The following is a 25,450-nucleotide window of genomic DNA, read 5'->3' on the forward strand; positions in this document are numbered from 1 at the left end:
GACAGATTAGGGCGGTGTAATGTTAGTTGATGACACAGTGATTTTAGCGTTAATCTAGTGCTCAGGAGATTAATGTATAGATGGAATATATTATTATTAATCTGTGAAAAAAAAAAAAATACGTGTGCCTTAACTCAGACGGATTAAAACCTGGTTTTAGAGCAAAAGAGACAGATGGTGCTGCTACCTAGCAAAACGTCAGAAATGTTGCCCTGAAAGCTGTTGACTTGATTTTATTTCTTTTGTTCTTTCTTCAACAATAAAACCGCCATCACACAAAAGTTACGGAAATCTAAAAGTCTTATCCCTTGCCAAATATCTGTGTTATATTCGAACAGATGCTTTCTGAATTTTTGTATTTTCAAGTAATGGAGCCGGTTAATCACTAGGGGGAGGCAGAGGATTGGGAACCAACCTCTGAAGAGCCAGCGTTAAGCAGAATATTCAGTTTGCAATCTATTCATTGTGCTCAATAGATGCATGTAGTTCAGTTACAGAAAATAAAAACTTCAACTCAATAAGCAAACATTAACCAATTATGAATTATTGTAGCAGTTCATGTAGTGGTAATCTATCTGCTTGGCTGCTTTTGAGGAGGTTATATTAACAGATGTGCATCTTTAAACCATCTATGGGTTGAGAGCACTTCTCAGTCAATGTTCCAAACTTGTTTTCATTAAGGGAGCAATTGCTCTTCACCAAACCCACCCAGAAGCGTATTTGGGCGCTGGAATTTGTTTGCTGTTTCACCTGTTGTGAAGCAGATGCAACACAGGCTGCCACACACACACACACACACACACACACACAGCTGAAGGGGCTCGCAGATTACTGGCAGATGCAGTAGAGCATAGGAAATGTGGACTGCTTCATCAGCTTGTTTCAGTGACTCATGCATGTTCTTAATGTCTGCTCTGCGCAATTAAGTGCACCTCTGCTGAGTCACCAAGACCGAGGAATACTTTATCCATGTTGAGTCGGAGTCAAGACCAAATGGCTTGGTCATAGCATATTACAGTTGAAACTGTAGCTTTTTAGAATTTTGTTTTTTTTAGACAGCAATTTCTGTGTTTTTCCATTGTATTTGAAATAATGATTTGTGTATGAAAAAATAAAAAGTTACAACTCTAAGTTCGCCTAAGTTATGTGTGCATGTTTGCACTTTCTGGGCTGAATACAATTGGAGATTTATCAGAATCGAGTCAGACAGAAACTGAAAAACTGATCCCACTGGTTGGCACAAATACTCACCACATATACTGTGTGAAAGACCTTTTTTCCTAAGATCTTTACCATCGGTTTACGCATGAATGGATGGCCCTGATGTGAATTAAAGTATACTGACCTAACAGCGATGCTCTAGACATTAAAAATTCTAAAAGACAACCAACAGCAAACTTCGAAGCTAGTAACAACATTTATATATCTTGTCTTTTCAAGTCTTCCTCTTCGGCACATCAGGTCCTTTAGCTTTGCTCTGTGGCCAGTATTGATTGAGCTTTGTCAGTGCCGCCAACTTATTTAGCGCCTACTGCAGGGAAGCTTTGGGCTAACCACCCTTTAGAGAACATCAAGCTCGTCCTGTGTCCACCTTTTATTATGATTTTGCTGGGTATTGATTGAAGGGTTTATTTTCCATAAGCACTTTAACGAAGGACCAGTTGTTTTAGTCCAGACTGATCATTTATGGACTGATATCATTTCATCTCAAAGCTAAATCAGTCTGAATGCTTTTATAAATGATATTTATGCTGAGAGAATCGTAGAGGAATGTGATATAAGTGGGGTCCTTTGGTCTTTTGTGAACATTACATCCACTGTGGGCATGTTTCCTGTCAGCGGAGTTCAAACTGAAGACGAGCTGTGGATTTCATGTCTGATATGAGCTCTATCCGCTGAAAAAAAGGCAGAGCAATACATCTCTGGCATGGGAAGCACTATTGATTTTACTTTCTTCATGACAGAATGTCAGTGTGTATCAGCGAAGTGATTTTGTGTCTGTTGGGCACACTGCAAATTAGATCTGTGATCTAAGCCAGTGGTCCAATGTGCTTGAAATAAATAAATAAATGAATGAATCAAAACTTAATTATGTGTGACTCGACCGCACACAGTTCATTAATGGGTGGCGGTGGTGGTGTGGGGGGAGTCGACGAGAAGCTCTTTGAACTTTGAGTGTGTGTGTCAACACCGTTGCTAATCGTATCACCCTCAATTAACTTTACTTCTTACTACTGGATAAACCTCTTTGGAGGCGGACAAAGTCGGGAGAGAGAGGAGGAATTGTGTGTGTGTGTGTGTGTGTGTGTGTGTGTGTGTGTGTGTGTGTGTTTGCCCCCTACCCCATCCCTCCACCGCCCCTCACCACCACCACCACCCCCCTATCTCTTTACAGGACTGCCAGCCCGTCTAGAGTTATTCCAGGAATGCGTTGAACATGGCTGCCGCGATGAAGGCGCAGAAAACGGGACTGCTGGAACTTCGAGTGACCGTGGACCGCTGGATCCGGGTGTTGGCCACACTCACCGAGGACACGCTCGCGTTAAACCCCGGCGAGGGTGCCGAGGAGCCCGCGAAGCCCAACCCGACTCCCGCCGGCGCTATCAACGGAGACCCCCCGAACCTCAGCTCGTCCCCGGTCCCGGAAACCATCACCAACGTGAAGCGCACCGTGCGAGTGACCAAGCAAGATGTTGGAGGACTCGGGATTAGCATTAAAGGTAAGACGGGCTGGAAGAAGACATGTTTTAAAACGGCTAACTTTATAAAGTCACTGTCAGCTTACACAAGTTTGGGCTAACTAGTTTCTGTCAGCGGCGACGGGAGAAAAGCACAGCCCTCGGACTTGTCAGTTAACTTAGCTAACTTAAAACCGACCGTTAAATCCCACAAGTGTGCACTTGACTGCGACGTTTCTGTCAATTCAAAGTCATATTCGTACTTCGACTCATACTTACCACACTTCGGGCTGTAGTTTACTCAGAGGAAAACCTGACAGCTGTGATTATCCCAAGCTGTGCCTCACCTCAACGGGGAACCATTTCAGCCTCCCGGAGTCGCTGGAGATGGCTTTAAGCTACTGCTGCGTAACGTTAGCTTGTAATAACCGCTGAAACTCCCAACTTACTTGTCATTTTTACGCTGCGTAGTTAGTAACTTACTCGTTTCCTCAGTCAAATACGATGCTCCTTTCACCAAAGACACGTGAAAACAGTTAAAGCAACGGTATGCAACTTTTTCCCAACCCTTAAAATAACTGCTTCAGATTCATTTTGCTGGCACAGTGTCGTGTAATAGGGTGAATGGTGTCTGTCTCAGCCACTCTGCCCTCCTATCACATGTTTGTGCACTGTGTAACTTCAGTGAGAGGGTCAGATCACAGCGTCACATAAATGTTTATTTAAAGACGCAAGTTTTCAGGATGTTTTGTTTCTAGTCAGCACCTACATGACATGACGGGATTTGTATTTACGACAGTGGTGTTGCGTTCAGAAAGCTATGGGGGTCGCCAAATCGTAAAAAAAAAAGTGAATTTCTGCATAATGGTGCTTTAAAGGACCCTCTGTTTGATTTTGATTCTTTTATTGGAGTTAATACATCCGGTAAACCCTGCCAAAGCCACAGGGTAATGTTCAACGGAGGCACACCTACTGTACATACAACAGGGTCGCTAACAGTGATGAAATGTAACACAACTACAATCTGGAGGCAAATATTGTACTTTTGCTCCATTACATTTATTTGATAACTTTAGTTACTTGTTACTCTGTAGATTGCATCCTGCATCAGAGCCAAAGTTGTACATTTTTATAGTGATTTATTTTATCAGCAATCAGATCAAATACACTTGTTCCGATAATCAGATTAGTATAAGATGAATATTAAATCTAATCAGCCATTTCGTCCCCTAGAATACAATATAAACATACATGTAAGTATATGTGTAATTTCCTTTTGTTTGTACTTTTGATACTTAGGTATGTTTATTGCCAGAAAATGACTTTTGATTCTCAAGTACATTTCTCGTACCACGAGATCTAGTGATATTAAAACGTGACGATATTTCTCATCAAGGTGAAAAGATGTCTCGTGATATCAGTACATAACAGACGCAGAGCAGCAGCCAAGCATCTAGGAAGAGCCTCTGGCTTTGAAGCCAGTTTTCGTAGTGGCCAAACCATGGAATTACATCCTCACGAGATGCAAAACGGGGGATACATTAATTTGAGCGTCTTAACTCCCGTGTCATAACTGGAGTCATTTGGTCCGATAAAATTTGGAAAGTCTAGAAGAGCCGCACGATTAACTTCTTTTATCCCCATTCGAGTTAGCCGGGCACTAAACCAGGAGTTAGCTGGTTTGGTCGGCGGAAGTCTGTAGTGCGCACCCTCCATGGGCCGCTCAACATGAAAGATCCTGGTATTAACATACCCGAAAGTCAAGCATTTTTGGCTGCAAAACGTCACCACAGCTTTAATTAGAAGTTAGGAGCTAATGCAGAGTTCATGCACAGTTGTAAGGTCTGAAGAGACTCATGAGAAATCATACAGGAGAGAAGCCAGTCAGTTGAGTTTGTGGCAAATCCTTTTACAGTGCTTACATATTGAGTCTTTTACTACATACGATAATTCATACTCAGTCAGAAAGTAGAACTGAAGTGATATTCCTTACAAGATGATCACTAGTAAAAAAAAACATTTCAAAATGGACCTGCATTGTTTTGCATTTTGTGACTTTTTGTTTTCTTAAAAATTGTGTTAAAATATCGTCACGTCTCGTGAGCTGAGTGTACCGTAACACCCCTAACATTTAACATCAGATACTTTAACACTTTTACTAAAGTACTATATGTATGGGTGACTCACTTTTACCAACTTAATATTTCAACACGATATCATCACTTTTACTCAAGTGTGACTTTTGTGTACTTTATACAACACAGGCCGCCAACATGTTATAAACCAAGGCAAACCAACTGTTAGCAACTTTGTGTAATGGTTTTGTGTCATAAAAGCTATGTTTTACCTCTATTTTTAGCTTGAGCCATCTGAAGGGTTTACACATGCAATGAAAAGAGTTGTCATGTCACTGAAAAGTATGGCTGTGAGCATGGCTAATTGGCAAATGAAGTACTTTAAATAGGTTAAAGTTGAGTCACACAACCAAGAGGAAATCTGTCACTGTTAAGTTGGTTAAAAAACGTTTTTCTTATCTTTTATGAGCAAAGATGAGAAGCTGCAATGCTCTTACTATATACTATTGTGCATTGCTTTTACATCAAAGTAACACCAGCAACTCCTACGTCTTTTCAGTGTAATAAGGTTGTGACCTCTCCATATCTTACACGCCAGGCTTACATACCTGTGCTGTGTACTGTGCAGTGGCTGATAAAAGCCTTTTTCCTTGCCCTGTTTCCAACTGGCTACTATCTCGCTGATGATCTCAAAGTGAAGACAAATAAGTGGGTTGGGCATTTTAAAACTATGTAAATACAAAAGATGAAAAGGATAGCAAAGAAAAAATGCAGTTTGGCCATTTTGATTTATTTCTTGGAGGTGAGCAACTTTGTTTTCAAATATTGTGTAGCTCAAATTTGGTAGGCTGTTTCAGCAAGATAGATTCAATCCCTTTTTGCACTGCTCGCTTGCTTTATGATGCCTTTTGTGTCTTTATATTGCTATTGTAATTTGGTGAGCATTTTCATGGTCATTGTAATCATCCTGGAGCCCATAATAGGGTTCTGTCTCCCTGGTTTTAACTTGCTTTGTCTGGTTTTATGACAGTTAAGTGGTGATAAGTCTGTGGCACTTACCTTGTGTTGTGATTCATGCACTATCACAACCATTATGTTGAACAATAGACCTGCATTCTGATACCTGATATGTGTATGTGCATTGTGTTTGAACTTGCATGTGAGTTAAAGTCTCCACCTCCTGACAGGTCTGCAGTCTGCATGCGTTGACAGGTTATCATTGGTTGATACACAGGGTCGATTTGATTGACTGCTGTGAACTCGCAAGATTGTCATGTCGCAAAGATGGCTCATCATTATGGCTGCTGGTGAAATGCTAATTTGACTTCCCCACGGCTGCCAACAACAACAACAACAAAGCCAGCCCCTAATGACATAAATGTAATGTCCATCTCGGTGGAAATGGGTGGCTTTGAAAATCAGACAGCATGTTATTAAAACAAAATCATAGCTGGCACCCTGGTGGCTTGTCATTGTTGTGATGCTAGTTGTTCAAAGGCAGCGATGAAGAGAGGGAGGAAGCAGAGTGCAACGGAGGGATAGAAAGAGAAAGGCAAAATAGAGGAAGTCAGAGATGAAACAGGACATGGAACAAGCCAAAGAGGTCAAACGAGTATAAATGAAAAAAGAAAAAGAATCAAAGAAAGAAAGACTTGGAAACAAAAGTGTCAAAAAGAAACCATGTGAAGCGAATGAAAGAACAGGGTAAAAGTTGTTGTGGGCTAGCTGACACCACATTGTGAACAGCTGAGAGGAGCAGCCCACCACAGGCAGTTGTCATTGGCTAAAGATGAAAGCTATGTGGCTAGGAGTGGAGTACTTACGAGTGTTAATTTTAGGGAGCCCACCCCTGCTTGCAGGAAAGCATGGAGGCAGTCAACCTTTACTCTCACATGTCTAAATTTAAGAAGAGAGGCGAGGAAGCGAGGCTCCAGGTCTTTAGACAGGCTCACTGGTCAGAGTGAAGAGCGGTGTGCTTCTGCAGACCTGGGTCCAACCCTTTTTTTCTGAGCTGCTTGAGAGAGCTTAACCGATACTTGGTTTTTGGGGCCAAAGCCAATATGGATATGGAGTTAAAAAGTCCGATAGCCATTTATTAACCGGAATGGGCAATTAGCAAGTATTACAAAACCATAATTAGGATTTAACAGCTTCCCTGATATTGCTCCACATTTGTTCTATTTTTTTTTTATCCCACTTAGGTGTGAATTTGTGCATGTCAAAATCAATGCAAGGATATTATTAAACCATGTCTTGATGAGTGAAACTCTTATCACAGACGAACTTAGATGTGCACAACATTTTTGTCAGTTAACAAGGCTCAGGTGCAGTGTTATGTAACTAATCTATTATAAAAAAAAATTTATTCTCCCCTTATGTGGTTCATCACGTTCATCAGGAATATGTAACCACATTATTTCTGAGTTTTTTGTTGTTATTTCAGTGTTCATTAGCAGTACATGCAACTCAGCTGTTTCAGTGTGTTGAAATGAAGTGCTGATCATACTGAATTCTTTGCAGGGAGCATTATCACAACAAACACATTGTTAGCACAAAATTACCTAATTAGGTATGTGTCAGTGTTGTATAAACCAGTACCATTCATTTACCTGTCATGGGTAGCGCCAAGGGCTCCACCCCACATCCACCACCGCCACCCTCCTGTCAGCTGAGTGACAGGCTGCCAGCTGGAGGGTGCTGAGCTGTGTTTGACATGAAAAGTTAGAGGAAGAAAGGTAGGCGGGGGAAGGGAATATGGGAGGATTAAGGGTTGTGTAGGAGTGGCAGACACATTGACGGTATTTTTCCCACAATATGTCAAGGATGTTTATTCAGCCTCATGTCAGTAAGAGGTAAACCACAAAGAATGTGTGAAGAGAGGTAGAGAAATAGAAAGGACATAAAGGTGGTAGAGGCAGTGCACACAACTTGTCATTGTTGTTGGCCCTCACATCCTTTGGCTCTGGGACCATAGGGCTAGCTTCCCTTGCATCAGCAGATGGGTAACAAGAAGTGTCCTTGTCACTGTCGCCAGGCTCAGAAAAACAAAATTGGGACAAAACACCCACTAACATCTGAATGTTGTCTTCAATGCACAGTCGACATTCACTCACGCGTCAGATGTCTCTACAGTAGTCATCAACTGTGATGGAGACACAACGCACGGGTGGACACGCTAATCTTTACCCCTTGTCAGGCGTGATGCTAAGATGCGTGTTGAAGTAAGTTAGTAAGTCTTACTTTTTCCTGTAAAGCACAATTCTTCCATTATTTCAAAATAAAATGTAACATAACATTTGCAGGGGGTTCTCTTTGGGGTTTGCGTGGGGAAGGCAGTTGTAGGGGAAACACTAAATTGATGAATTTTCCAAAGCAGAACGTGAAAAAAACCTTTGCAACCATCACTTACATCAATTCATTTCATTTCCTTATTCAATTATCCTCTATCTATATGTGCCTCCCTCATTTTAGTACAAATGCCATGTCATTTTGACACCGCTGTCATCCTTGCATCACATTGACACCGAAGTCACCATCATCCTCTGGCTGACTCAAATGGCCAGACATAAATTTCCACAATCCATCAAGTAAAAGGAGCTGGCACCGCAGTTGGTTAAGTGGGAACGTGCTGTGGTGAGCACTCTATTAGCATGTGTTTGGCACATGAGATATTAGTGTGTCAATTTTAATGAAGCTAAAAGGTCACGCATCATATTCCGGCTGGCAGTCGTTGTTGAAGTCTGCAACAGCCTCAATCTACCCTGCATTAGTGAGTTTTAAGTTCAATCAGTTTTGTGGTTGCATCAGCAGCAATGTGTACCGTACTGTAGCTTTTATTCTTCTTGCATTTTTTAAATTTTAAATTTTAAATGTTTAGTTTAGCACACATTAAGGTCCACTTGTTTGCTTATTTACTGTAAATTCCATGAATACTTCAAAATCAATTGAAGCTTTACTTCTAAATATAATATATTCAGTATTTGCTGGATGGCTCGTATTAAAGCTTTAAACCCTCCATGTCGGCAGCTAATAGTACTATGGAGTCTTCATGCGCTGAAGGAGATTATAGAGCAGTGTAATTCACTACAGTTAATATGTCAGTGCAGATCAGGGCCAAAGGTAACCTGAAGGTTAGAGAAGCAGCTTGTGACTGGATGGCATTCAAATTTAATCCTCAAACCAGCTGGGAAAGTTTGTTCGGGGGCAGTGAGCAGGACACTGGCCTCACGGGGCACCAGACCATTTAACTTGACATTCAGAACCACAAATTCAGGGTTCAGTGTTAATGTTTTTTTTCACTTGCCTGGTCAGGGAAGTGGGTAAGAAATCTACTTGCCCAAAGTCAGTTTTTACTTGCCCCTATAAGCATGTTTTATTAATTAGCAATTATCAAATAACAACAAAGACTAAAGGTAAATTGTCATGTTTAAATTTATTCGCCTCAGTCTCTTGTCTTGTCTTTCTTGCTCAGACTGTGCAAGAAATAGCTGTAGTTTCACCCACATCCTCCAACGCCACCCAACTAAACTCCTGTTTCTAAAATAATTGACATGTTCGTTTGCAATTCAGTTCATACATGGCTTTGCCTGCTGCTGCTATTCTCATAATTGCCTGATCGGTACTGCACAGGACTAACCGTCTAAAATCGGATTTACTTGTAATCACTTCTGTCTCATATTTAATTCGAAACATTAACTATGGAAGTGGCTCTTCTTTTTCAATGTGTCCGTGTCCGTCACATTTGCTGACCTACTGGTAGAGGAATGGCTCCGAAAAGCTTCCGGAGTTGGCAAGGCGTTGTAGTCATCGGACATGTCCCTGCACAATATATTTTATCCCTGTGAATGTCACTGTTCCTAAGAGTGCTCCATGTCTACAGTGTGCGCCCAAATCAGCACACTTCATTTTCCACCTTCAAGTACACATCGTTCCTGTCACTGAGTCTCAGCCATGTGAAATGTGTGATTCACTCATGTTGTGGGAAGAAAACATTTAGGCTTGTTCTTTCTTTTTTCTTTCTCTTTCTTATCAGAATTTTGGGACCGCATCCAAACGACCAAGTGCATGTCAAAGTATTAGAGAGCACTGATCAGACCAACAGTTCCTCAGAGCAGTACAATTCAACAGAAAGCCTATAGTAGAAGGGTTGCAACTGCTCCCTGAGGGTATTGTAAATAAAACCACCTCGACTTACGAAGCCAAATAAATAGGCTCTCCTTACAAACCAACACAACAATCTCTCTTTGTTACAAGGAATTGCTTCTGACAAACTACCCAAGGCAGCTTGTACTACACATTTCACTATACAATAAAAATGAACATTTATTTTGCATAACTGTAATAAAAAGAATCCAAAATTACAAAACAATGGTTAACAGGTATTCTTTTAGCTTTGGTCTACAAGGAGTGCAGCTGAACTGTTAGATAACATCAGACAGCATCCAGTAACTTGAGCTCCTCACTGGGAATTGCTGGTGATTCTTCAGCTCCTTTCCAAGATGGTTTACATGCTGGAACTCACTCAGACAGAGACGATTGGTTGTCCCTAAGAATATAAATTTAAAGTATGTATAGTTCATGGTTTTGGCAAATGTAGGGCTTGTATCATTTTGGCCCGTCTGCGGGGTTCACCCATGCAGAGCAGTCAGACGCTGTGTCTGACAACCTTGTCTTTCTGGAGTCTTACAGTGTTAGGCGTTGGCTAAACCTGTAAATGATGTGTCTCCCCACTTGCTAGCAGTATTCAGTATGCAGATTTATGTCTGACATATTCAGGTCTCTCCAGGGGTACTTGTTTAACACTTTCCCCCAAATAGCTCTCTTTACTAAATTAGTTCTTTTCTGACAGTCACAGTTTTACTTCTGCCGCAGTGCGTACTGTGTGTTAGAGTTTAGTATATTTAAAGTTCCAAGACAGTTATCCAAGATCATGATTTTTGGATAGTCTGATTATTAGTTTGGTGACGTACAGCGATGATAACAACACCAACATTGCTGAAAAGATCCCCTTTACCTCATCTGCACTTTAAAGTTTTTATCAACACATCATGATTCAGAGACTCAGTAAGTACAGGGCATCACCTCACTTCAACTCAGTCATGCAGTAAACAACTTTCTGATGCCACAGAGCGGTCAAGTAGCTGGTAAATCCCTCTCTAGAACTTGAACAGCATAGTGATTGACGCGGATAGTGGGAGTGTGGCAGCTCAGTCTGGGGTTTTTGCTTTTTTCAAGAGTGCCGGGCTGTGGCCTCCACAGGAAGATACATGAGTCAAATCCCAAGGAATCACCCAGAGGAAGCAACCTGTGGAAGATGTATTTTAAACTAATTAAATGTAATCCTCTTCGAGATAATTTCTCACTCGCCTGAAGGCCAGAGTCCAACTGCAAGCTGACATTGATGATGATATTTCTCATGAAGAGTGGAAGCCCACAGCAAGAGGCAGATACATCAGCTTTCTAGCTGACCTTCATTTGAGGAGAGAGAGAGAGATAGAGAGAGAGAGAGGAAGGGAGGGAGAGTAACAGACAGCAAACTGCAGAAGTTAGTACAGAGGGGTAATCGCTCATGTCTTTGTCTATCCTCAAATGCTCTCTGAAGTTTAGGTCACTTTAAATGCTCAAATATGGGAATTGCACTGGCTGGGATCACAACTGGTGTGGCATAGCTACTTATCTGTGTCAGAGTCTTCTTATTGTATATTTAACTTAGTAGTTGGGGGTGTAGGGGAGTTGACGACCTGAGAATGACACTCAAAAATCAGTTAGGCCCATCTTTCTTCAGAATCGCTGAAGAAACATAGTTTGCGCTCGTTCAACGTGGTTTCAAACTACATCGCAACAACCAGGTGCACTTACCAGCTTGAACGAACTAAGGGGTCACATCACAGTCAGTGGGTTTACAGGAGGGATGTAGCCTAATCACAAAGAGCATCTTTTTTGTGTTGGGTTTCACTGCCAGTGTTTCTTTATTGCATTTCCGTGGCAATAAATAAATAAATATAATATAATATAGCTCATCAGGACTCGGGAATTGAGGCATTGCATTGTGCAAGTGTGAATGTATAATGTGCAACTGCTTTTGATTGCTGAAAAACACATACACATTTTTTTTCATTATTGTTATACAGGTGGGAAAGAGAACAAGATGCCCATCCTCATCTCCAAGATTTTTAAGGGTCTGGCTGCTGACCAGACTGAGGCGCTTTATGTCGGGGATGCCATATTGTCTGTCAATGGTTATGACTTACGGGAGGCCACACACGATGAGGCTGTGCAAGCGCTGAAGAAAACTGGCAAAGAAGTCATCCTTGAAGGTGAGATATTTTTCACTCAGGAAAGAAAAAAGTCAGAATCTACTCTGCGACTCTTTCTTCTTTGTCCGATGCAGTCTTCCTTTTATTGTCCTCTTTCTATTTTGTCTCTGCTTTGCTGTTAAGACATTCTGCAGTGTTATAGGAAACTAGGAGACACGCTTGCAGAAGATATCACAAGTACCTCTGTTGCATGATGAAGTACTTCATATTTCTTTAACAACATAGTCCTCAGAGTGGGAGCGAATAGCACTTGCACCTCCTCTGTCTGAACCCCGCAGCTCCAAATAGATACATAGATGGAAACGATGGGAACTTTTGATACTTGAAAATTTGTTGATAGGTTTCTCCAGCACTTTCAGTGATTTTTCCTTAAGGGCGATATATGATGAGCTGAGAGAGAGACGATCCGTTACATCAGAACTTTGATCAGACTTCCTTGGAAACATCCAGATAATGAGTTGAACTGAAACAGCAAGAGGAAACTGAAAGACTCACAATTCAAGAATATTGTTGTGGCTCACACCTCTGAGCATCTCAGCATGCTAATGAACAGTTTTCCCGAACATCAAACAATTTTGACGCTGATAGAATGTACTTGAAGTTCATGTCAGAACTGAGAGCTGAGGTAAGACCCACTGTGCTGAGGATAGTTTGCGCTGGAGTCAGCAGGTGTTTGCAGGTGTTTTTCTTTCCTCTTACTAACTCATTCACTTGAGCTACCAGAGCTGATGTGCTGCATCTCTCTGTCCTTTTCTAATCCATTCTTTCACTCATTTGCTCGATGTGTTTGTGTACAAACGCAAGTTTTGTGTGTGCACATTTGCCTAAAAGCATCAGTCCACCAGCAGGTGTGAGCAACATGTTGAATCTGCGATGTGATGTTTAGCTGTGAGGACAGGGAAGGGCAAGAAAACAATCTCCCCTCTCGCCAACTGATTGCATCACAGGATTTCTATATCCCCCACCAAGCTGACTTCAAGTTGAATCGTAAATTCACTCACACTAAAGGTTGAGTGATGTTTTATACTGAATGTTACTATTCAAAAAGAATATGTTTTCATCAGGAACCATAAAACTTGACATATTGTTGTTTTGCTTTCATTATTCTTGCTATTGATCTATATATTCTCTGTGTGTCAAAGTCTGTGTTTTGAAAGAGGGCTCACCCACAGAGCCTAAACAGAGGCTAACAGTTTTGTTCAGCGATGTGAGTCAAACTGACGCTTCAGACCTTCGGTGCTCTCAATGTATACTGCAGGATGAAAACCTAGTATGTGTAATAAGTCTCTTAAAGAACAGTGAGAAAGAAACCCTCGTGCTTATGTATTTTCAAACAGGTTCAATACGCTGAAGTAAGAATAACTTACACGTGACATAAAATTTAAGTTCCTTTTATTTTTTTCAAGTTCCTTTAGAAAGGAACATGTAAACCAGAGTTACCAGTTTTCCATGTGACAGCATTTCTGTGGGTTAACTGGCACAGTGGGCTGGCGTCAGTAGCTTCAGCCAGCAGAGCAGATACAGCTCGAGCTACAGCCAGGGGAAATCATTGCAAATCCCCCTTCCTTACTTGTCCACAGTCAGGCAGAAAAGTGTTGATATCAGACGGCTCAACCGGCGCTGCTCTGTGATCCGTCATGTCAGGAATCATTTCATGGGTTTCCCTTCCCCCTGAGGACCTGAAAGAGGAGCGAAGAGACGAGAGGCTCGGAGGCTCGCCGAGGGGAGAGGGTTGAGTGTGTGTGTTTGGAAGTATTTTTTTTTTAGATCTAGTGATTTCTTTTGCTGTTGTTGTTGTGTGTAGGCCTGTCTGAGCCGCAGATGTGGAGACAAATATCTTTGAGGGCTGCACAATATGGTAAAAAAACCATCATGGTGTGATTATTTTAAAGATTACTAAAGATAATAGGATTGCGATATGATTCATAATTAGTGGAAAAACTAATCATCCCAAACAAACATGTTTCCTTATATCTGAAGAACATTTGTCTGAACATTTGTAGGCCTGATCATCTCTGCATTTCTACAGTACTTTGTTATAATGCTGTTCTTGAATTGGATTCAAAGCTTTGGAGTATTTTTAGGGGATAGAGGAAATAAAGAATTGGTGAGTACTTTTGGACCATGAGGTTTCTTGCTGCAGTTTTTAAGATTCATATTTTATTTCAAGAGTATTTTTCTATCATAGAAATACTCGTGAATCCATATGACATGAAGTTCGAGCACAATGTTTATTCTGGTTTTGGCATTTGATCAAGATTCACTGAAACACAGTCAGAAGCAAACTCCTTCTTGGCACTACTACGGTGTTAGAAGGTCAGGGTTACAGTCTTTCTTACAAGTGCACAGCAACGAAACAAGCCACCGCTGCTGTGCTCAAGGCAGTTTTCATCGCTCTGTGAAATTCACAACACAGACGGCCTTGACTGAGATCAAGGAGAAGCTGCTTCCATCACATTTAAATATCAGGAATGTGTGAACAGTAATACTTGAATTTGTCAGATGAGTACTTTCACAAAATTTAAGGGAGGTACATTAGGGAGCCTGATTGGCATTCTGCGCTTGTGGCAGGATTTTTCTGACTCTTTTTGGAGGTGAAGAAATGTTTTTAATAGCCTGCCTTAAACATATCTCTGCTCACTTAGATTAATGCAATTTGATTGTGGCAGCAGAACAGGTAGGGCATTAATGGTGAGCGCTTCTTCTTAACTTTAGCAGGATAATCAAGGTGGATCATTTTGTCAAGGATGCTATGTATTTCTCTCATTGAGTGTGTATTGGTTGAAAGGGTGTAGTCACATGTCTACGTGCAACAAAAACATTTTAAGCAAGAAGGTTGCTTATTGAATTGGTTGGATGAGGGTCCATTTAACAGATTTTTAAAAAATCATATGATTTTTAATGCCTCTCACAGTTGCTTAGCAGCCTACAGCAGAAGATGCAACACTGGGCAGCTCCCAGGTGTGAGTGTGAATAACTTCCTTTTGCTTTGTCCAAACCTCTTACCATAAATAAGAATATGTGCAGTCAACCTGTCTGAAAGAAGAGAAAAAAATAGCCTCTCTATATGTTTCCAATAAGATGCCCTCTGGTCCTCTTCCTCTGTGGTCCTGTCGTACCTCACATCAAAATGGTGATAGAATAATCAATGTGTGTGCACAAGAGAGGAACAGTAAACACCTGAGAGGGTCAGATAAATATAACTGACCAGATGAAACCATAAAACCACAGCTGCCTTCATTTCCTTCCAACGACATTTACAGCCTGACTGTCTTGTGTCCATACCTGCATTCCTGTGTTGGTTTTAATAGAAAGCAATCCTCGTTTGTGTATGAGTGTCCATGTGTGTATATGTGAGGAGACAAAGGAAGAGGATGGAGAAAAGCGGAGCAAAGGTCACCTCAACATTTTCCCAGTCACACACACCTTATTAAGTCACCTGAATGTGCTGTCATAGCAGAGTTATGGATTAATTTCCATGTAAGGTTGCTGTCAAAATGAAGAGGGAGATTTATTTATCAATTTTGTGAAATATTAAGTGTGAGAACACCATGAAACAATTAGAAATGGCTTTATGGAGCAAAAATTAACAGATGTTTAACACATAGTATGTCATTTCTGGTCATTCAAAACAAAACAAAAGATGGTTGTGTGGGTAGGGCCAGACAGAGTGGAGGAATAAACACCTCAAGTCACATTGGCTTGTGCTCTTTTTCATTCCCATTTATCAACCTAGGTGAAGCAGCGATCCGCCAAGGTGACAGCCATTGTCGAGTCTTATATACTGTAATGTCGACTGCCGATTGGTGCTGAAGGGGATATCTTACTTTACTTTATGAACCTTAGGTTACAGAGAGGAGAGTGGAAAGAGTAGAGAAAGAATCCCCCGGTGAGTGCAGTATGTAGCACTGGTCTCTGGACTGTCCCACTGTGTTTCTGCCCTATTTTAATATGGATTCTACCCTCACTGAAAAACCATCCATCATTGCCAGCAGCTTGTCAGCCAAGATGAGGCGTGTTCCACTACTGTATGAAGAAACCATGGAGCAAGGAAAGCGTGTGTGTCCGTGAAAGAAATGGTGGGGGGTAGGGATAGTTAAATGGTAAATCTGTTCCCTGGGCAACCAAGGTCTGACAGAAAAGCACAAACACAAAGTAAGTGAACATATTACACATACTTGCACACATAAAAACAAAACACACACACAAACACATCAGGTGTAAAGGAAGAAAAAATGGGCTACAAATGACAGGTCAGGACACTGAGATATAAGGTAGGTGTGAATGTGGGGGGCAACTGTATGTCTGTGTGTATGTGTGAAGGCTATTCATGTATCCTAGGAGTGCTGGCACACCATGTTTAGTAGTGCAGGGGAAGATTGTAACAAATAGACCTTATAGTGTAGTGGCTGAAGGCTGTGGTATGTTCGAACGATGCTAGTTTGAACAACATGTTGACCAGCGAATGCAAAATATTTTGCGATTCCATGCAAGCTACCTGACATCAGAGAGGGGCAATATGGGGATATGAATGATGAGGCACTTAAAAAGACCAAAGTGTACCGTTAAAAAGTACACGTTGGCCTCGGTCTGATTAACTATGACGGTCTTGTAGTTAGGTCTGTTTTTGTACTTGGTGAGGGTGTTTGCCAGGATTTCACAAGAATTTCATGGTTTATCCAGCGGGACATCATTTTCTGCATGTCTGTCAGTGCGTACATGTGTGTGCACACGAGAGAGTGAGGGACAAAATGACAGAGAGAGAGAGTGAGCGAGAGAGCTAGCTGGTTCTGCCAAGACATTTCTGGACACTGCCGTCCTGTCCTTTTCATTAAGGTAGTTGTACTCAGGCTCAGTGCACACACACATGGATTAAGTAGGCTTAGTTGTGGGAGCTCTACGGTTACAGTCTTTCCCTTGTCTAAAACTTCTTTTAGCAGGGATGGTACGTGTTTTGGTGCATGTCTTGTTTGCTGAATCAAGTCTCTTGATTTTTGTTTGCCACATTGGACTGTTGGTCAATGTGTAAACATGAGCTATTGATCAACTTTGTACAGAGTCCAATGTGTTGTCACATTTAAAGCCAAAAAACAACCCAAAAAATCTTTATACACTGTTAAAGCATGCATTTGATGCAGGCTATATTTTGAATCAGATTTTTATCATAGCTTTTGACAGTGGACACAGTGGCTGCACTTGTATTTAATAAATGCGACTTCATTGACTGCATCATTCCTCTAGAAACTAGTGCATTAATACTGCTTTAAAACTGTGAGAATGCGGAAATTCAATATACACAAGCAGGAATGTGTTTCAGGAGTGCCTGAGGTGAGATTAGATTTGAAGAGGTTCATTTGTGTCTGTGATGAGTGTTAGCTGGAGGATGCTTTGTCAGCGTTCTCAACAAGAGCTAACCCCAAACCTAATCTCTCATTCTCTCTCTGTGACACACAAATGCACACTACTCGTGCTTCTCCCTGCATCAAACCCTTTAAATGATTGCATTTGTATTACATGCAGTTGTGTTTTCATCTGCAGCTGTAGATGGTCACTGATCATGTTCATAATATTACATTAATACTGTCAGGGATATTAATATAAAGATGGGACGACAGTCCTTCAGAAGGCCAAAGAGTGCCGACTAGCAGTATGAGTCTCATTTTGCTTTGGGGGCAAAAAATCGTATTCGTATATAATCTACAAATCAAGCTCTTCAAGGACATGTGTGAGTGTAGCCCCTCAAGAGACGATACATACCATATAGTCTTTTTAAGCAAGGCCAGCAGAGATATATACTCCAGCCCTATCTTTCTGTTCTGATTCAAGTCTGGTTAAATGAGTGATTTATGGAATGTAATGACTTTGGGGAGTTTAGGTTTAAAGCTCCTCACTGGGACACAGCGTGCTGCAGACTCAGACTGTCTGCACTTTTCATTCTTTGTCTAAAATTAATTCTGTTCAAGTTCAGGCTCTGTTACTGAAGCAGCATTATGCCTAACACACAAACACTACTCTACCTGTACTGGTAATTCAGAGGGCGGCCCATATCTTTTTTTGGACCATGCAAGACAGGTAGCCAGGGAGGCAAGTGCGATTTTCTTCATTAACAGTTTCCAACTCCAAATTCTCTGGTGGGACCCTTTGGGCCAAGCTGTCTCAGTCCAGTCACAGATGTGAGAGTTGTTGTTTCTGTGTTTTAGCTAATCTATTCATCTGGTGGGTGGCAGCTGCATGGCCCAGTGGTTTAATGTGTTCTTTCCAGCAGCTCTTTGTTTGACCATCTTGTGTGTTTAGGAGTGCTCTGATTTCTTCAGGCCCTGTTTGAGCTGTCTGAGAAGAAAAAAGGAGAATCTATGCGGGCAGCCTAGGGTTGCAACGGTATGAGATTTTCACGGTATCATAACCAAATCATAAAATATCACAATTTCATGGTATGCAATTATTATTATTATCAGTATAATATGGATTTTCTGAGGCCGATACCAATGAAATGACGGTAATTTCACATTTTGTATTTTAAAAAGAAGTTCCTAACTTGTAGTTTATGCACACCTGAGGGTAAGAAATGCTTTATTTAGAGTTATCGGCAAAAATGGATGATTTAATATTCAATAGCTCTAATAAGATTTGTTGTGTTTAAACTTCCCTCCTCTCTGACCCCTCTACTTATCAGCTAAAATTTCACAGATGCTGATACATAGCTGGTAATATAAAGTTCCCTGTGCCGATCAGATACAGTAGTTCATCGGTCTGATATATAGTGCATCCCGAACAGTGACCTTTAATGTAATGAAAACAGAGGGGGTTTTTGGTTGAACAAATGCTTTATTATTCTTTCACAGTATTATGTCTTGGCAGACATGAACCTTGATATAAACCTGTGATATAAATTTTAAGTGACATGCGATAAGCAAATGTCCTCGGTATGATAATCGTCAATTTTCATACCAGGGTAAACCTTGAAAACAGTATACCGCTGAAACCCTAGATTGGACTGGGAGACATGGCGTGGATGATTTTGAGCTTTGGCAACCAAAAACAGCCTGCTACAAATTTCTGACAGTGTCAAAAATTCAGCATGAAATTCTCACAATTCTGTTTTGCTGCATTTTCAAAACATAAGAACAGCACAGATGGATGCTGTTTTCAAGTACTTTCTTCTATTTATACTGTAGTGCTTTGATTCAGCGCATGCAACACATAAACTGACATTGATAACATACAGTCTGATACAGGCTTATGGCCAAGATTTTTATTAGGCCCATCTCGCACAGTGTGAAATGCAATCAACTTAACATGTTCAGTGATGTCGTACAGTCCAAAGCCACCTAAAACCATCCTAAGATCCATTGTTATTCATGGTTCTACTTAATCACTGGCTTTTGTGAAGCACTCTGTAGCATGAATATCCTGTCCTTTACAAAGTCCGACCTGCAGGATTAGTACATTTCTTCTGTCCCTAAACATTGCCCATATAGTTATGCTGGATTGGTCCAGTCACTGGTGTGTCCACTGCCATCGCAGCTTAGTCTGCTGTCTTTGTCACATTCCCTGCTTTGCTGACTTTCACTCCCACCTAATGAAATATGTCTTCAAATAACGTACACAATAGTGTCCATTACACGATGTTACAGTGTTATCTGTTACAGATAAAACTACTTCTGTCATAACTGGAAGACCAATATAACGGCCCAGATTGGACATATCCTTTTTCTTCATTTGACCTGCCTGTCAAATTTAATTGCTAGTTGAGAAGAGCATCTGCATGTGACAGGACTCCAGTGTGGACCATCTGAAATCAAACATGGGTGGTTTTTCCAATGAGCCTGTGCACAATTAATACACATGGTAAACTTGACTGTGATCAGATTTTTCACTAGATTTTTCATTCTATCCGCTCAAAATTCATTCCCATAGGGAAATCTAAGTGAAGATATGAACGTATGAAGCCTCCCAGTGTTGATACTGCATTACTGGATGACTCTTTCAACAGTGTGGTGGTTTGTTAGTCCTGCTTTAAGCAAACCCAGTGACGCCATAACTGCCTACGAGAACGTACAGTCGTGCCGATGACATGCATGTACTTTTATCACCTAATTAAAACTTTCTGGCTCTCGCTCCTGTGACAGTATAATTATTACTTTGAAAATAAACCTTCCCCCTTGAAGCCTGACTGAATCCCTCAGCCACATCCCTCCAGTTTCTTACAAAGCTTCTTCTCGGCTCTGATAGTCTTGATTAACCAAAAAAAAAAAAAAGAACAAAAAATCTCAAGGGACTTATTTAACAGTTAAAGAGATAAAGGCTTTTCTCTTGATTTCAGATGTATCATTATCTAGATATAGAACTGTTTCTTAGAGTAGTTCAGTGCAGAGCGCAGGTCCATTAAGTCTGATTTAATTGCCTACAAAATCTATTCAATTTTGTGGTTCAGTTGACTGTTGTGTGTTTCAGTTAACCTTCACTGATCCTTGGCTGTCTCATTTGTAGATAAAAGTTATTTTTTTCTGTTCTTTTTTCCCTTTGTGTGAGATGAGTCGATGTGTCTGTGAAACCGAGGAAAGGGAGAGGGTTTGTGAATATGAGTCTGGAAAGAAATGCAATGCAGAGTTGCCTGTACATTTTCCATTTGCTGCTACCATGAAGAAAGCTGGCCAGCTCTCTCCTGCTCACATTTGACGCCAACACACACAGACGCACTTAAAAACACACGTATAAAAATTCAACTTATGCCCAATTTTTTTTATTGTAAATTGAGCTGACTTGGTGTGCTAAGACTACATTTCCACTTATTTAAGCACCATTAAAATATGTAGTTCTATATTCTTTCTTTACACTTACCTGGATAAGTTGATGTTGTGGCCCCTTTTGCCAGCACCGGCCTTTTTCACATTTGAAAAACATTAAGTCTGGTATTCCTACTTATCCACCAGATAGGGGCAAGTCATACTTGAAAATAATCTTTGTGTTTTAGTGCCTCTAGCACCTGTATAGTTCTTCCCAGGACACAAGAAGGCACATGGTATTTACAATGTATTTACTTTCTGAGAAATGGATCCAACCCATCTGGTGCTCCAATTCTTTAAAGTAAACAATCACAAATGTGGCCATCGCTCAGGAAAGTCAAACTTTTTTACTTTCTTGCTGCAGAAAATCCAGAGTAGTGGCACATAAATATAGTAATATCATGCCAAGATCCTGTAGTGTCTGTCCTTCACGTTATTTGTGTACAAGTCAGAGCAGTATACAATGCTGAATTACTGCTTCCTGAAAATAAATAAATAGCAATACTTTTATCCAGTGTTGCTAACGTGCTTCCACTCTGCATTACTACATTAGTTTGGAAAAGAATTTGAAAGAAACATACTAAAAGGAGCAACAAAGGCAATTTACATCCAAATGTCCCGGGACAACACTGTCCATACCACTCATCTGTATCTGTAGTTTGTGGTGTACTGTAGCTGTCTGTGTCCTGAATCTCTGTGTGTACCCCTGCTGCGAAACCTCTAACCCTCTGGACACAAAGCGTGGTTCCTCTTTCCTTCAGAGCTGCTGGCCCGTGAGGACATTGTGCTTCGGCTCTGCGAGGGACTGGATTAACCCCCAAAATAACATAGCTTTATTAAATCACAACTCTGCCTCAGACCCTCTCTGCCTCTCTGGCGTCAAGTTTGCCTAACAGGCCCCCTCTGAACTCCACTGCCCTGAGCCGGGGCCCCTGATAAATTGGTGGCCCAGTCTTTGTGCCACTCTCTCACTTCATTACAGGCTCAGACTCCACTGAACCATCTCACAGCATTGTGCAGCATTGGCATGTTGGGGATGGAGGAAGGGGCGGTAATAGGCATGGGAAGGTGCATGAAGCCATTATTCTAGATAAATGAGTTATACATGAACACAAACAAATAAGCAAACATTGAATAAGACTTTTTCAGCTTTTCTAAAAACTGCTGATGTAACAGCCAACTTGAATTTATTGTTTGCTGTCAACTTTTAGCCTATCGCTTACTTTTCTGCATGGCTACTGACAAAATCATACACTTGCCAACTATAACCCACTATATTATCTATATTTAATGCATCATTCTGCCTTAACTTTTGAGTGACATTTACAAACTATCAGTTTTGATTTAAAGCTAGTTTCATATTGAGAAGCAAATGATTTCACTTTAATTTGACTCATTACAACAGAACTGTAAATGAGGTTTTGCACAGCCAGTGACCACTTTGAATCACACCGAGCAAATATACATGAACCTATAAATGAAAAATTGAGGGTTTTTTTGCAATTTAGGCAGGAAACAGATCTCCAGACACTAAATTAAAAAAACGAATGTTGGAAAGTGAAGTGGAAACGTCTGCAGCTGCACCTCCCTTTCACTCTGTTCTTGTCCTCTGCCAGATCCTGTTCAAGTTTCCTTCACTTTCACTTTGTTGAATTAGGATAATTAACTCTCCTGACACACTATGCAAAGTAATCAAATCTGTGCTTTGGCAGTATGTGAATTAGTTTAAAAGTCTGATTCTCTCTCTCTCACTCTCTCGTACCATACCTTACACTCCCAGAGGTTGGCATTTATCCATGGTTTTAATGAGATGGGCTATAGAAACGATGAACTTATCTAAATCATTCAGAACTGGGGAAATCTTCCGCTGACTGACGCTTCCAGAAAGAGACACACATTAATCAGCGAATCACTGGGGACACATAAACCCGTACATGAGCTCACCATGATCACTGAAAGGAGGCATGGACGTACACTTTTTTTAAAATTTGCACGTGTACACACGTCTCAGAACAGACATCGACAACACTTTGTGTTTGGTAAGTTAGAGTAGAAAACAAAACCTGCATTTCTGCAGTTTTTTAGAACTGATGTGCAATATTACCAGTCAGACTTTTTTTTATTAGAAAGCTGCTCTACACAACATATTAAACAGTTGTAAGCAGATTTAAAGGATTATTAATGTATTTTACAAAAATATATAACTATAACTACTCTGATCAACACCCAAGTGGAAGCTGCTATAAACAGATAATGAGTATAATAAAACATTTCTCATACGTTAGAATTGCTGACAAATACTGTACATGAATAGACACTTATCTGCTTGCTCCATTATAGTGGTTGTCCGCATGCATGTATGTATGTTATTTGCAGATCTTGAGAATTGTTAATTCGATCTACAGACTGCAGGTTTGGTGCTGAGGAAGCAAGGAAGTACAGTATAATTGAACAGGCAACACGTTCAATATTAATACATTTTGATGAAAAAGGCGAACACTGCTCTGTGCAACAGCGGGGGCGAGGCTTCAGCACTCTGCCTTCATGGCACGTGATCTCTCCCACGAGATCTCATGGGGAAGCAGATGTAAACACAATGGAGATTAGCGTGATGCCAAAACTTGCTGTCGTGTCCGAGAAAGAACAAAAGCCGTTGAAGCAAAAGTTTAGCAAAAGTTAAAGGAGTCTGGATGAGTGGGGAGACAAGGTCAGCATGGATTTCTTATTCTGAAGTGAGAACTGGAGGGGAGATTTTAAATTTCTGTAAACAGTAGTATGCTAGCTTACTGTACATTAGCCTCGAAGGCTACAATCTTAACCATTGTTTGGCAGCACCATCAGAAAGTACCAATGAAATCATCCCATTTAAAATCTAAAATCTCAGACATGTTTGATATTATCAGGCCGGCCCCAATGAGTCTGAGAGCATTTCAGGAGGCTTAAGACTGGATTCGAAAACCCCTCATATAACCTGAATGAATTTTGAATGGGCACTGCACTAGTAAATGCTAAATAGAGGGGTATTATTGACATAATTATAGTGTAAAACAGGATTATCTCTATGTAGAGTTGTAGTGTCATTCAGCTCATTGTTTTGGTTTTACATCTAATATAACGTGACACTTACCTCACTCATCACTGTCATATCCAGATGCAGTAGGCAGCTGTTTTTTGTCAAAAAGCAGTCTTCAGCAGATGGAGAAGCCTAACAACTAGCTGGTGAACGTAGTAAAGTATTTAGCAGCTACAAAAGTAAGATTTCCATCTGGAGTTTACAGTAAAAGGAGAGTGAATATTGGACAGACATTCACCAAGTGCACAGAAACACAGTGTTTCTTGCAAGGCCCAAAAAAGACAATTTAATGGAAGTTTAAATTTGGTTGTTAGATAATGAATGAGTTGGACATTTTACAGTTGAAAACTTAACCTGATTCACAGTTTTTAGTTGCATCCTCTTTTGCACAATCCAAATCTAAAAATCCTATTTTTTTCCCGCACAGTCAAATTTATGATCGGCAGACTTAGTTGGGATTAGATTTAGATTAGTTGCGCTCAGTTATGGCTTTTTTCCCCTTTACCTCGAATGACCTCAACGTACTGAATAAAAACAGCAAGTGCTCCATAGTGCTGTATAGTTATTTATGGTGTTGTTTTGGCCCAAGACGTCTTTCCTCGTTGGTGGTGTTACATTGGAGCATTCTTCGTCTGACATGGTTTACAGAGCCAACAGCATGCTTCTGAGGTCGCTGACTGGCCAATGACATTCCAGCTGCTCCCACGGTAACCAGTGGCGGGGGGGGTTAGGAAGGGTTGGTGTTTAGATTTAGAGCATTGTTTCGTCTGACAAGCCAATGGCACTTCTTGACCGCCAGCTGTCTTGACTGCCAATTACATTAACCTGCCGGTGTTTGGATTGTATACCTTTTGAATTTATTCCCAGAACCCTTCAACTATCAGAGTGAATGTGGATGCAGGCGGAGGGTTAGGTTGACGTAATGTGGGTATGTCTGTGTGTGTATCTATATTAGGTAATCAACACAATAGAGAACATTGGCTGAGCACAGTTTGGAATTTTAAACTTCTGCTTTGGCAAATGTGGACGGTCCAGAGAGCAGGGAAAGAAGAACGCTTCACAGACCACAGTTAAGTGAATTGTGTCAAAACAGAATTGGCTGAAAATGTCTGGTCAGGATTTGCGAGGTTCAATGTGAAGACTTTAGCAGGGGGAGCTTAGTGGCAGATTCTGCAGAAGAAGCAAAGAAACTCCTCATACACTCACACAGACACACAAACACACACACACACACACACACACACACACACACACACACAGTACAAAAGTAGTTTCACTGGCTGCCAGATAAGCTAAAGTAATAACAGTGCCATCTCAGCTAATTTTAGCTCTGTATTGAATGTGCCGCCACTGGTATTCATGGCAACATTTCTGGCTGAGCTTAGCTGTATGTTTGGTCTCTCTGTATTGCCTGTCTCACTCTGTCTTATTTTCTATTCTTACTCTCAATCTTATTTTTCCCTGTCTCTCTCTCTCTCCTTTCCATTCATTCTGTTCCTCCTCCCATTCGATTCTCCATCCC

General features: G+C 40.9%; 2 protein-coding genes across 3 annotated transcripts in view; one reads left to right on the plus strand and one right to left on the minus strand.

The window, feature by feature from the left end:
* The window catches only part of cbfa2t2 (CBFA2/RUNX1 partner transcriptional co-repressor 2), a 51,709-nt gene extending 48,416 nt beyond the window's left edge, over positions 1 to 3,293 (minus strand). For both annotated transcript variants that reach the window (XM_084349235.1, XM_084349234.1), the window contains exon 1: positions 2,958 to 3,293. The gene's annotated coding sequence lies outside the window, so the exon portion shown is untranslated. The remainder of the gene's footprint in view (positions 1 to 2,957) is intronic.
* The window catches only part of snta1 (syntrophin, alpha 1), a 35,775-nt gene continuing 12,677 nt past the window's right edge, over positions 2,353 to 25,450 (plus strand). Inside the window, exons 1-2 of the mRNA XM_084349238.1 lie at positions 2,353 to 2,720; positions 11,884 to 12,069. Coding sequence (XP_084205364.1) covers positions 2,438 to 2,720; positions 11,884 to 12,069 — 469 coding nt within the window. The 5' untranslated portion in view covers positions 2,353 to 2,437. The remainder of the gene's footprint in view (positions 2,721 to 11,883; positions 12,070 to 25,450) is intronic.

This window comes from Pagrus pagrus (genome assembly GCF_965226575.1).
Source record: "Pagrus pagrus genome assembly, chromosome: 3".
Taxonomy (NCBI): Eukaryota; Metazoa; Chordata; class Actinopteri; order Spariformes; family Sparidae; genus Pagrus; species Pagrus pagrus.